The sequence below is a fragment of the Tremella mesenterica genome (assembly GCF_000271645.1).
Source record: "Tremella mesenterica DSM 1558 unplaced genomic scaffold TREMEscaffold_11, whole genome shotgun sequence".
In the NCBI taxonomy this organism is placed as follows: domain Eukaryota; kingdom Fungi; phylum Basidiomycota; class Tremellomycetes; order Tremellales; family Tremellaceae; genus Tremella; species Tremella mesenterica.
In genome coordinates, this window is record NW_006711235.1 from 704103 (window position 1) to 715715 (window position 11613).

An 11613-nucleotide genomic window follows, 5' to 3' on the forward strand; every position below is an offset into this window, starting at 1 on the left:
TCATAGGGATGCTCGTCGTTACCTACCATCTCCTGTTCATTTTCTTTTTGTTCATGACTTAGCCCTATCCGTAGCCGTCAGTCTCATACACTTTCTGACAGCTTATCAATGATCGAAAATCGATACAACTGACCAGTCAACAGTTTGGCCATCGGTGTCAAGTGGACAGGTTTGATTTCTATACCAACAGTTCTGACTCCCTAACGGACTCACTTAGGAGAAAAGAGACTCACCTCGACTGAAAAAGACCTCTAACTCGGCTGACCTTTGGAAGAAGCAATCTCAAGCCCTCTAATCATGCCTTCTTTTCTCAAATCAATATTCAAACCCACCCGATCTAAAACTACCCCTCGTTCCCCATCACCAGGTCTCATGTCGCCATTCGAAGAAACTCCTCGACAACAAATGACCAATGACGAGTTGAACGCCCTGGCGGAGATTCTCAAAGATGAATTGTCGTTTACCGAACGAGGAGGTAAGACTGATAAAAGAAGGGAGATGAGGATGGAAAGATTGAAAGAGATGTTGAATGACTTACAAGGAGGGTCAAGAAAGGTGACGCCTTTCATTATGGATTCACCGGGTGGAAGTTCAGCAGGTGGAGGTTTGGGAGAAGGTGTTTTAAGGGCTGTTAAGGATACTTTAGGTGGGTGTTGGGTATATTCATATTTCATCTCTTTCATTCTTGCCTCTCTTTCCATTCTTGCCTCTCTTTCATTCTTGCCTTTCTGAGATGTTTTGATGTTTGGAACCCCAAAATCTTTAAGGTGGAAGTAATGGGAGAGAGAGGATTGTATCCAAAATCGAGATTGGTTCATATTGATATCGGTTGAGGATGGTTGGAAACATTTTCGAGTGCGATGTGGGAGATTGCGGGATGTATGGGATGAAGAATCATGTCATCTGGAATAATATCGATTAGTTATGGTTGTTGGCAATGAGAAGATGAGGAGAGAGGGATAAAAGCTGACTGTTGGAGATACCGCTCAACACGTTTTGAAAAGCCCAATGATCAAATCTTGTCGATTGGAATTAAAAAGAATCGTATCTTTACTCCAAGCGCAAGAAGGGGAGATCAAAGATATCAAACATTTGATCCGAGGGAGGAAGAATGATTCGTTGTGTGAGTTACTTCACCTCAATGTCTGTCCATCTACATCCATAGTCACATTATTTCTTTATATCTTAAAATTGTCTTTACCCTTGTTCTTCTCTTCCTTTTCTCCTTGTGGCCAATTCGCCAACAGAAGCTCTTCGATCGCTTCAGCTAGATCTATCACTGAACCACTGACATGATGTATCGGACAAGAGGGAGGATACATCGATTCGAATTGTAACTGACATATAGTCACTCTAATAGAGATTTACTCAAAGGTCGAAAAAGGTATTCGTGATGCTGCTCGAATGAAAGATACCTCTGCTAGAGAAAGTTTAAATACACTCATTTTAGTTTTACAAGAAGGTGAATCTTCTCCTCCATCTCCTCTTGTCTTTTTCCTATGATGTTTTTAAAATAGTTCTTCTTCCTCCGACTCCTTGAATTGATAAAACTCAATCTGAGACCCATATATCCTCTCGACCCTCCTTATCGTTCATTCTTGGAGTACCAACATCGTCCCTTGACAATGCTTTGCAGTTTAGTTCAACCAATTCCGGCGAAAGCTATGAAGGAGATACACAGTACGATCACCAGCTGCGTATCTAGGGGAATGGTGGATTATTGAGAATCTCGACATTGATCAATCACTCATTCTCAGGTCCAGATTATTTGATCGATATCATCCTTATCGAATCTATAATCTTTCAAGCTGAAATTATCGATCCTTCTTTCGGAGCGCAAATGAGACAAGTTCTTGATAAAGCCATAGCTAAGCAAAGTGATTTAACCACGTGAGTGATCTCTCATCTTACTTCTCCCGCCCCCACCCACCCATTTTCTTTCCAAACACTATGAACTTTTTCGTCTCTTGTGTACCACTGATCTTCAACAATCGATCAGCCCACTCTTTCCAATGTGACTCTTTGTATTGTCCCGAAATGATCTCCCGACTTCTTACGAAGATAAAGTATAAACGAGTGAAATTCAAATACACATCATGTAGATTGGAAGCGGACTTTATAAAGTATGAACGAGTGTAATTCAAATACACATCATATAGATCGGAAGTGAACTTTGAAGAATAGAGGGACTAGCTAATGATAAGTTTCCGAAAAGCAACAGAAAGTATAATAGCGATCCTACTTTCTCTTCCCAAAGCTCAAATAGATGATTCACTTTCTCATTCAGCTTTGAAATATATAGAAGGTTTGGTTAAACAACTTCAATTAAGAGTTTCTTCATCACGTCCTTCTTCCGTTTTCCCTTCTCCTTCTATCTCTCCCGTATCTCCACTGTCACCAGTATCACCAGTATCACCTCTTTCACCTATTTCCGAAACTCATGAAAAATTAAATGGAATGTCTTTACAAGAAAAATTCGGGACAGGTCCTATCTCTTCTCCTTCCGGACCAACACCACAAGTTCAAACTGCGAATAAAGTTGAAGGAAAAGGAAAAGGAAAAGAAGAAGAAGATTCAGATTCAGATTCAAGTTCAGAAGAAGAACAAGAAATATGGGAATTTGAAGGTAATAGATATACACGTTCAGCCCTTGATCTAGTTTTACGATATCGTTCTTTAGCATTAGCAGATAGTTCAGGTCAATATAATGGGGAAGTCAGTTGGGATGATTTGAGAGAAGCTTGGATACCTAATTGGGCTGAAAAACTTAAAGTTGGTGATGTTGCAGAAGGAGTGATACCTGATTTAAACCCTGCTAATTATCAAATCAAAGATCATGATGCTTGGGGGAATAAAATTCTTTGGGGTGATACTGGAGTGTGAGTTGATTTGTTTCAATTTGGTTTGGGATTGGGGATATCTTTGAAGAATAGAGGGAACAATGCTAATGTGATTAGATGGTATGAGGAAGAACCTAATTTCGATGATCCTCCTTGACCTAAACCCTTTTTCCATCCACCGTGTGTGTTTATCGTCATGCTAAATGTACTGGCTGTACTCGTTGTAGCACCGTCGCACGATGTTGTATGCTCACAATGTATGTCCTTCTAGTTCTGGCCGATATTGAGACTTTTCCAAATCTCTTAATCTTTCCGCCTTCTGATGAGGGCCTGTGTGTAATTGATATCTAGATAAGTGAGATCAGCCTGCACAAACTCTCAGTCAGTACCTTCAGTTACCCACTTACAACCTAATTGCGAGACCATGCACAAATGTTATCATTATACCCCACTCATTCCATAACTTGTACACTCCCTGTCCCCCGTCCACCTCCACCACCACCAAACGAAAAAGTAGCCAAAAACCCATTGAACTCTTTAATCACATTCGATTTATTTCCTCTTCATCTTCAGTTCTCCATCGATGTCATGTTAATGCTTGATACCTTCATCCCTATCCGGACTCTGTACAACCCCACCTTCACTCTTGTGTTGAAATATATTCGTATTGCATTGTTCATCGGGATCCTTGTTTTGGAAAGAGCTACGAGAAGGACGTCGACTTGTAGGGTTCGACGAGAGATGAGGTTCGGTAGGTAGGGTCGAATATGAATATCTTTCTCCACGTCTTCTTTGACCGACAGGGGGAAGAGGGGAAGGTGATCGTGAAGGACAGGTTTCAGGATCGAGAAGTGGTTCAGTTTCTTGAGGATGCATCTGTGTATTAGATCAATCGTACACTTGATACATGACGTCTTTCAGGAAAGTACCAAAGTTTCCTTCTCACGCCTGTCAAAAGGTCGACAACGCGAAAGTTGAGGAAGAGACTGCATAGTGGGTTTCGAGCAAAAGGTAGGTTGGTATGTTTGTCATTACTTAAAGTGACACTGGACGAAATTTGGAATTGACTCAAGATGAAGGTATCAGGGTTGGTGCCAAGATCCAAGGGGGAGAAATTCGAACCCACCGCTACCCATAGAGCCGAGATGATAATGATCCCAGTGCCTAAAAGACTCGAGAACGAAGGTACAGTACCGAAAAGGACCAACTCGAGGATAGTTGTGAAAACGACACAAGTGTAGATAGACAATCCTGCTCGACCTGCTTTTTCACGTTGTAAACCCATGGTCATGAGGATTTGTGCGACGAAACCGAATAACTACTCGTGAGTCCAGGTCCCATTTATCCACAGTGTCACACAAATTTTGGACTGTTGGGAACATGAATTGATCGGGAAGGACTCACTCCGATGAAAAGAATTAAGATATACGCTCCCAAAGTATCTGGCAGGGTATCATTACCGGGGATTATCACCATTCCACTTGCTCCATCAGTTGATGTACAGTATTGTTTCAAGAAAAGGAAGAAAAAGTTGGACTTACACTGCAGTGACAACTGTGCACAAGTAGGAAAAATAAGCCATTGTATGCATTGCATGTGCACGATCACCAATATGACGAATGACGATAACTCTTGATCAACTTCTGACTTCTTTTTTGATGATTTTGATGAGTAGGAATCGACTTACACGCTATACTTGATCCTACCACACTTATCAAAGCCCAAATAACTCCCAGCATTCTCTCCGGAGAATTATCAGGAATGGTAGGTTTCCGACCAGGTAAAATAGGTCCTTCATCTCCTCCATCACTGGGCGAGGGTATATCGATCTGTTGTCCATGACCAAATAGAAAAGGTGGTCTCGAAACCAATATCACTCCCGTTAAACAAAAAAATCCAGCTAGTACATCCCGTCCACTTAAATGTTCTCGGAGAAGGAAGAGTGCAAGTAAAGCTGTAAAGCTAGGAGTGAGAAACCCTATGGTAACACTATCACTAACGCTGAGATAACGAAAACTTTGATAATTCGATGCTAGACCTATGAATCCGAAGAAACCCCTTGCAGCTAATAACGGTCGGACTTCAGGAGGACCGAGGAAGTAATGAGGGTCGTTCATTGAGTATAGGGTGAGAAGACAAGCCACTCCGGTGAATACTTGACGTACAAAGATGAGCATCAAGGTGGATATGGGTGAGGTGGCAATGAAGTATTTAACAGTAACATTCATCATAGCGAAAAAGAATTGAGCTCCAGCGACGAAACATAGACCTGTGTTTTGTCGATAGAGTTGGAGTAGGAACGAAGTTTGAAGAATGGGTGGAGTGGGATCAGGGTCGTTGTGTCGATCTGAAGGTAAGAGCGGGGCGTAAGGTTGAGATGACATGGTGGGGATGTGATCATGTAGAAAGGTTGATTCGATTTGATGTTGTATTTGAATGGGCGAAAGGGGGACGGAAGGAGTTGATGGGTTGAGGAGGGAGAAGTAGTGATGGAATGTGGACATTTTGTGATGAGATCGAGAATGTAAGGACAAGTCATGGGATGTCGTAAGATAGGCACAGGAATCGGAAGATCGGATAGAACGGACCGGAACTATACACATGGAAAGAGTTGACGGATCTACTGTCGTTCCAACCTTGGAGCGTTGACAGCGACAAAGTGATACACGACGATGAGGGCCATGGCTGCGATCCCTAGACCGTTGGAGATGTCGGTCAACGTCTTGTCGTCTATCATCTTGGGGTGTATCGGGGATTGCTCTTCATGTACCATGTACCAGCTACACACTATGATTTAGTACGATGTTCGCTTGTATCCACTTTGGTCGTGGTTGAGATCGTCGTTATAATCGTCGTTGTCGTCGTCGTCAAGTTGCAAGTTGGATGTGAGTGACGGTGGAATGATGTGATCGAAAAGTAAGCGGCAATCGCCGAACATTCAACCTCCTGAAAGTCGACCTCGACGAACATGACTTCACTCATCTCACCGTTAACTATGCTATAGACAACCCTATCAAGACTCAATTTATACCCACAATGGACGACCCGGGACCTTCCGCAGCCTATCTACGTTCCTTCCCTTCCACCTCCGATGGTCCCATCTTACCTCCTTCACCACCACACTCTCCCCTTCTCTCACCCACCCAAACCTCAGCTCAATTCCTCGACACCCTCGCACAAGATTCTCTCTATGCAATCCTTAACATCCCACGAGAAGCATCAGATTCCGAAATCCGTGATGCTTATCGATCGATTGCTACTACTTATCATCCTGACCGACAACGGGATACCGCAACTCGACTAGCAGCTCATAATCGTTTCACCCAAATACAAAGAGCATACGAGGTGTTATCAGATCCGGCAAGACGGACCATATACGATTTGTTCGGCGAAGAAGGTTTGAGAACATCTTGGGAAGTAGGACCTAGGAATCAAACTCCCAAAGAGATGAGAGCGAATTATCAACGACAAGCTGAAGATAAGAAACGTTTAGAAGCAGAGGGTTTGGTAAAACCTAAAGGTACCATGTCTGTCGTTATCGATTCAAGAGCGGTCTTCCTTCCCAAAAGTTATTTCAGTCAACCGGAGAAGATTGATCATAGTTTGTTGGCAAGGATCAAAAGGATACGAGTGGGACAGATAATGATGAAACATTCGTTTGAGACGCCTTTGAATGAGAAAACCCAGGTTGTATGGCAAGGTCAGATGTTGAGTAGACGAGGAGCAGGAGGTGGGAATGTGGTAGGAACTTTGAGACATCAATTTTCACCTAGGTTATGGGGAGAGGTGGGAATGACAATGTTAGATCCTAGGATGGTGACTAGTAAAGCGACATTTACATATGATGAGAATACGTGAGTGAGTTTCTGTACATGAAAGATGTAGTGGGAACTGATGGAAAGGTTTGTCACTCTCAACACGATTCAACAGACTTATAAGGCTCCACCATCATTCGGGGTCGTCTTTGGTAGACGATTATACGCCCAAACGACTGGGTTAATCAGTATGTGCTGTTCCACTATCGTGACATCTTCGACTTTCCTACTAAATTCAAAATCCTGAAGGCACAGGTCCAAATGGGCTGATGGGCTTCATTGCTGACTACATTCCAACATTAGCTTACACGAATCAACGCTGATACCTAGCATTTCGCTCTGGTTTTTGGACACTCGGTCCATGGGGAACCAACCTTCCTGCTCAACTGATCAGATCAGACCGCTCATCCCTTTCCGTAGCATTGACTACTTCCCACCGAGATGGCACAGGTTGGACGGTAGAATCTCAAGCGGGTCTGGTCGACTCCCATCTGTCCGCTGATTGGAGTACGAGGGTGATGGGTGGATTGAAATTGAAAATCGGGGCGATGTTGGGTACAACGGGTATATCTGGGTTTGTTGATGGTGAAGGGAGAGTGACGGAGACTACTAAATTTGGGGTTTTATTACAAGCTGAATTAGGTGGTGGTGTGACTATGTCATTAAAGTGAGTCAAAATTATAAACTCCATTTCTCTTCTTTCCTGCCTTTCAAGAACATTATGCGAGAGATGAATATGCTGATTTGACAGATTTAATCGTCTTGGACAAAAAATCACAATACCTATTTTATTGTCACAAAATTTGAATCCGTACATCGTCTTTGGATCTACTGTCATCCCTACGGTTTCTTACGTTGCGTTGTATCGTCTTTACTTGTTGCCACGAAAACGACGTCGAACAGCTAAGTGAGTGTCGGGGGAGTTATTCCTTTCAACCAGAACTCCTCCTTGAGGGGTAAATGTGGGATCCATTTGAGATTTTACACAATCACTTATACTTCACATATCCCCAGAGACGTATAAGAATTGACACTTGCCTGGCTCCACTGTCCCTTTAGTTGTAGAAGCTGGAAGAAGTAAGACATTGCTCACTATCAGTCGAATAAAACAACTCCGAGAAGAGAATGCGGAATATATCGAACAAAAACGTATCGAAGCTCTTGAAGCTCTTACTTTGATGGAAAGACCTACATCTCTTAAAGTTATTGCGGAAAGAGAAAAGCACGGTGAATCCATCCACTGCTCCCCTTTCTTTCATCCATCTTCGTTCATGTTTCTCCAAGAACATATCAATTTCAACTACAATTCATTCAAGCTATCTTGACCCACCCTTAGTCATTGCTTCAGATCGTAACCGTATATGATATTTGAGAGACATACTAAGTGATATTGCCGGTCAAAAAGTGGGAAGTGACGATAAAGTATGAAGACTGATGTTTAGGTCTCATTATCCTTTCCGCGCAATACGGACCTACATACGCTTTTACAGATAAAGGAATCAGAGAAGAATCATTATCACAAGGTTTGATTATAGACGTTACTATACCAATACAAGCTTTAGTAAATGATAGTAAATTGTTTATACCCGGAGGGAGGGCCAAAGTGAGTAACAACGTACAAACTCTTGCATTCCTCCCATCCTACATTAAAGTGAAAATGATAATAACCTCTTTTCTCAATCTTTCATACCCTTCATCCGGAGGGGAAAGATATTTCTCAGCGCTCTGATATCTCAATTCATCACACATCCTAGTTTATTCGAAATATCAACTTGAAGAAGAGTAAGATTGGGAATATCACAGATTATATAAAGTGTCGATTTGAAAAAAGTGATTTCCAAGGGTTTCTTAAAATGTGGAGGATGAGAAAATGTGATTTGATGCTAATATCAGTACAACATTCTCGGTTTTTATGTCAGTATCTTTGTTTCTCAACTATACTTTCCTTTCCTTCTTCCATCTGTACCATACCACATGTACCAATCTATCAAACATCCACGAGATCTCCAAGTCTAAATTCCCGTACTCATTCGCGATAAAGTGACAGAGCGAAAGTCGAGGCTGAGTACTGATACTCAGGATCCATGTATAGGAGAAAATAAAAAACTTCGAATCCGTTATTCATTCCGGGATACTTTACATGAAGTCACAGTTGATGATTTACAACCACTTCGAGCTCCAATAAGAGGTATGTCTTTTTTGTTTATCATATTCTTCACTATTTTCTCTTGGAGCCATATTCTCTTTTCCCCACTCTTGTCTGTTTTAATTCTGCAGTCTTATTATCGTGGCTTTTTCCTATTTAAGATTGAGAGTACCCAGTGGGATCCAAGATACATGAACGAACCATAACATAAGCTAAATCCACAGCTCATGTCATATCATAATACCATAACTCATCCATCGCATCAACATAATCAACATGAAAAATGCATATGAATTTGTCTTGATTATTCCACTGCTACAAGGTTTCCCATGACTCCGACATTGAAGTAACAGTTGGTACATGACAAGCAATAAGTCCGTCTCACCATCTCACCATCACCCCATCCAAGTTCATTGAGACATGTAATCCTTCCGCATCGCGAGATCATCTGACATTCCCACTAGAAAAATCACCCTTTGAACATCAAGATAATCGAACACGGCCAAACCCATCCAAGACTGAGCAATGCCATGACTCGATGCTGCTCATTCAAGCTTCCAAAACGGTAATTATGTACCAACGTAACCTTCCTCCACTCAAGCACCCAAAGCAAGACAAGCGAAAGGATCATCATCCACTTCGTTCTCCTCTTTCCGTGAATCGACAATCCTTTTGACAGGCGTCGATCTTGGAGTGGGTAACCATCGTTCACCATTCTCATTCCTACTCGACGTCAAATCGTACGTTTTGGTCGGGGTGTCAAATGGTTGATCATGAGGCTTCCGTCGTTTTGGCGTTGGTGTAGGAAGATCACTTGATGTTCTTGTCGACTTCTTTCCTTGGGAAGAACCAGTCTTCGGGGGTGTAGGTAGGTAAGTCTCCTTTTCTTCGTACTGTCCATTTTGGCCGGATTTGGGTTTAGTAGGGGTTATTGGGTTTACGACGTCGAGTGAAGGTGTTACAACTCCTTCGGATGACATCGATGTAGAGAGGGAAGAATCAAGATAAGTCGTAATGAACTCTTGTATGTCGCCTTGAATCCAAATATCGAATACACCTTCCCAATCCCCTTTAGCAGGTTCGGCATTAACAAAAACCGTCTTGATATCTTTCCCTTTACCTTTTCCTCTTTTGTTCCCTTGCTCACCAGCTTGGGAAGTCGAATTTGTGGCAGGTTTCGAAACTCGCAAACTCCTAGCCATTTCCTTGACTATCCTCTTCACTCCAGGAATAGTCAAACTTGTCCCTGTCACCAACAAAAAGTCTACTTTCCCCTCTCTTTGACCATTTTTCACAGATCCGGTACCTCGTAAATCCCTCTCTACGACGGCACCTATTGCTTCGCCTTCGGGATGTTCCTCGCCATACAATACCACACTAGGACGTAAATGACCTATTCTCCTTTGTCTCTCCGCCAAGGCTGTTCGGATGGTCGAAGCTATACTACATGTTGGACATGACATCGCTTCAGAAGGAAGAGGAAGGAAAGAAATCAATGGGAAGGAAGAAGAACACAAGGGACAATTTAAATGGTCTAATTGACCATGTAAGGGTATACAACGAGGAGCAGCTTGAGTCGGAGTTTCGATCGGAGTTCGAAGGAGAGGAATTGGAGTGAATAAGGCTGGATCGATATTCGGATCAGGAGGACTAGAGGGCCGTTTTCGTTTTCGAGAGGAGGGTTGAGGAAGATGAGGTGGTAGTCCGACTGAAAGTCCAGCTCTCAGTTCCAGACCATCAATGTTCTGGGTATAACAACGAAGAAGACGACCTTGATTGTCGAGGTTTTTGAGGTAAATATGGAAAGGTGTCGGAGAAGCGGAGAGGGAGAGGGAGGAAAGTTCATTTAGTAATTGACGATGTGCATGAAGGAGAGAAGGTGACTGAAAAGATCAGTCTCATTCCTTGTCATCCAATTTTGAATCTGAAAACAGAGGTACATAGTTGTGGAGGAAGGGTTAGTACTGACCGATAGCGCTTTGACATGGAACAAGTCCCTGACATCATGCCCTCTGCGAGGTTTGGAAAAGATGCCGGAACCGGAACGAAAGTCAGGGATACTAGCTGCGGTAGATACCCCTGCGCCTGCATGTCAGCGAGGGCGCATGTAGATAGAAGATAAAGGCTGAGTTATAGACGATGTCACATACCAGAAACGACGACTATACGCTTTGCACGACCGAGTTGATTGACCACCTGGGACAAGGCTTGAGACGCGACTGGGTTTTCGAGGTGAAGGGGGGAACTAGGACCAGCCTGAGAGGAAGTGGGGAGTACGACATGAATGGTCATCCTAGAGAGATAAAAATGATGACCTTTACGGAGGGAGTCGTTTCAAGAAGTCAAGATGACATGGAGAAGGAAGGATAGGTGCTACTCGTACGCGAGGTAAAGGAGCTTGAACGAGGACAAAGGTTGAAGAAGAAAGTGCATATCCAGCCACGTTGAATAGGCATGCGAGTCTTAAGTAGTTATATAGGCTCGTCAGTGTTTTGTCAGGGGGTCTTCCACGTGCCACGTGGTTCTGTTATCGCGGTCCGAGATAACAATTTAGCAGTTGACAAGTGCTGCAATCTGATTGGACGAAAAAGAGGATATAGGAAATCTGTTCCTTGTTCCGACCTTTGACCTTGCATACCAGTACGTAGTAATCTTAGAAACTCACTCCTCCCCCCCTCCCTGCCATGCCATGCCGCTAGCTCCGCTCCATTCGTCAGCCTACAATCTCTCTGCTCTCCTTCCTCGGTGTCTCCATCCGAATCGACCTGTTGTAGAGATACGGCAGTTGGCAATTGCCGCCAGGGTATCTGAA

At 43.1% G+C, this 11613-nt stretch overlaps 4 protein-coding genes across 4 annotated transcripts; 2 read left to right on the plus strand and 2 right to left on the minus strand.

Moving 5' to 3' along the window:
• Nucleotides 1–1008: 1008 nt before the first annotated feature.
• TREMEDRAFT_33729 (uncharacterized protein) lies at nt 1009–2883 on the plus strand (the record flags this gene model as incomplete). The annotated part of the gene is made up of 4 exons (XM_007006620.1): nt 1009–1123; nt 1349–1462; nt 1758–1890; nt 2205–2883. The coding sequence occupies 4 exons, from the start codon at nt 1009–1011 to the stop codon at nt 2881–2883; spliced, it is 1041 nt and encodes a 346-aa protein (XP_007006682.1).
• A 1494-nt stretch (nt 2884–4377) lies between these two features.
• On the minus strand, nt 4378–5224 carry TREMEDRAFT_33807 (uncharacterized protein; the record flags this gene model as incomplete). Its single annotated transcript, XM_007006632.1, has 2 exons — nt 4378–4469; nt 4528–5224. 2 exons carry the CDS (start codon nt 5222–5224, stop codon nt 4378–4380), a joined length of 789 nt encoding a protein of 262 aa, XP_007006694.1.
• Nucleotides 5225–5876: 652 nt separating this feature from the next.
• Nucleotides 5877–9042, plus strand: TREMEDRAFT_69805 (uncharacterized protein; the record flags this gene model as incomplete). Its single annotated transcript, XM_007006871.1, has 9 exons — nt 5877–6694; nt 6743–6843; nt 6986–7322; nt 7407–7562; nt 7755–7882; nt 8098–8258; nt 8549–8569; nt 8735–8843; nt 9026–9042. 9 exons carry the CDS (start codon nt 5877–5879, stop codon nt 9040–9042), a joined length of 1848 nt encoding a protein of 615 aa, XP_007006933.1.
• A 31-nt stretch (nt 9043–9073) lies between these two features.
• TREMEDRAFT_40493 (uncharacterized protein) lies at nt 9074–11093 on the minus strand (the record flags this gene model as incomplete). Its single annotated transcript, XM_007006666.1, has 4 exons — nt 9074–9943; nt 9986–10684; nt 10771–10886; nt 10952–11093. 4 exons carry the CDS (start codon nt 11091–11093, stop codon nt 9398–9400), a joined length of 1503 nt encoding a protein of 500 aa, XP_007006728.1. The 3' UTR covers nt 9074–9397.
• Between the last annotated feature and the right edge of the window lie 520 nt (nt 11094–11613).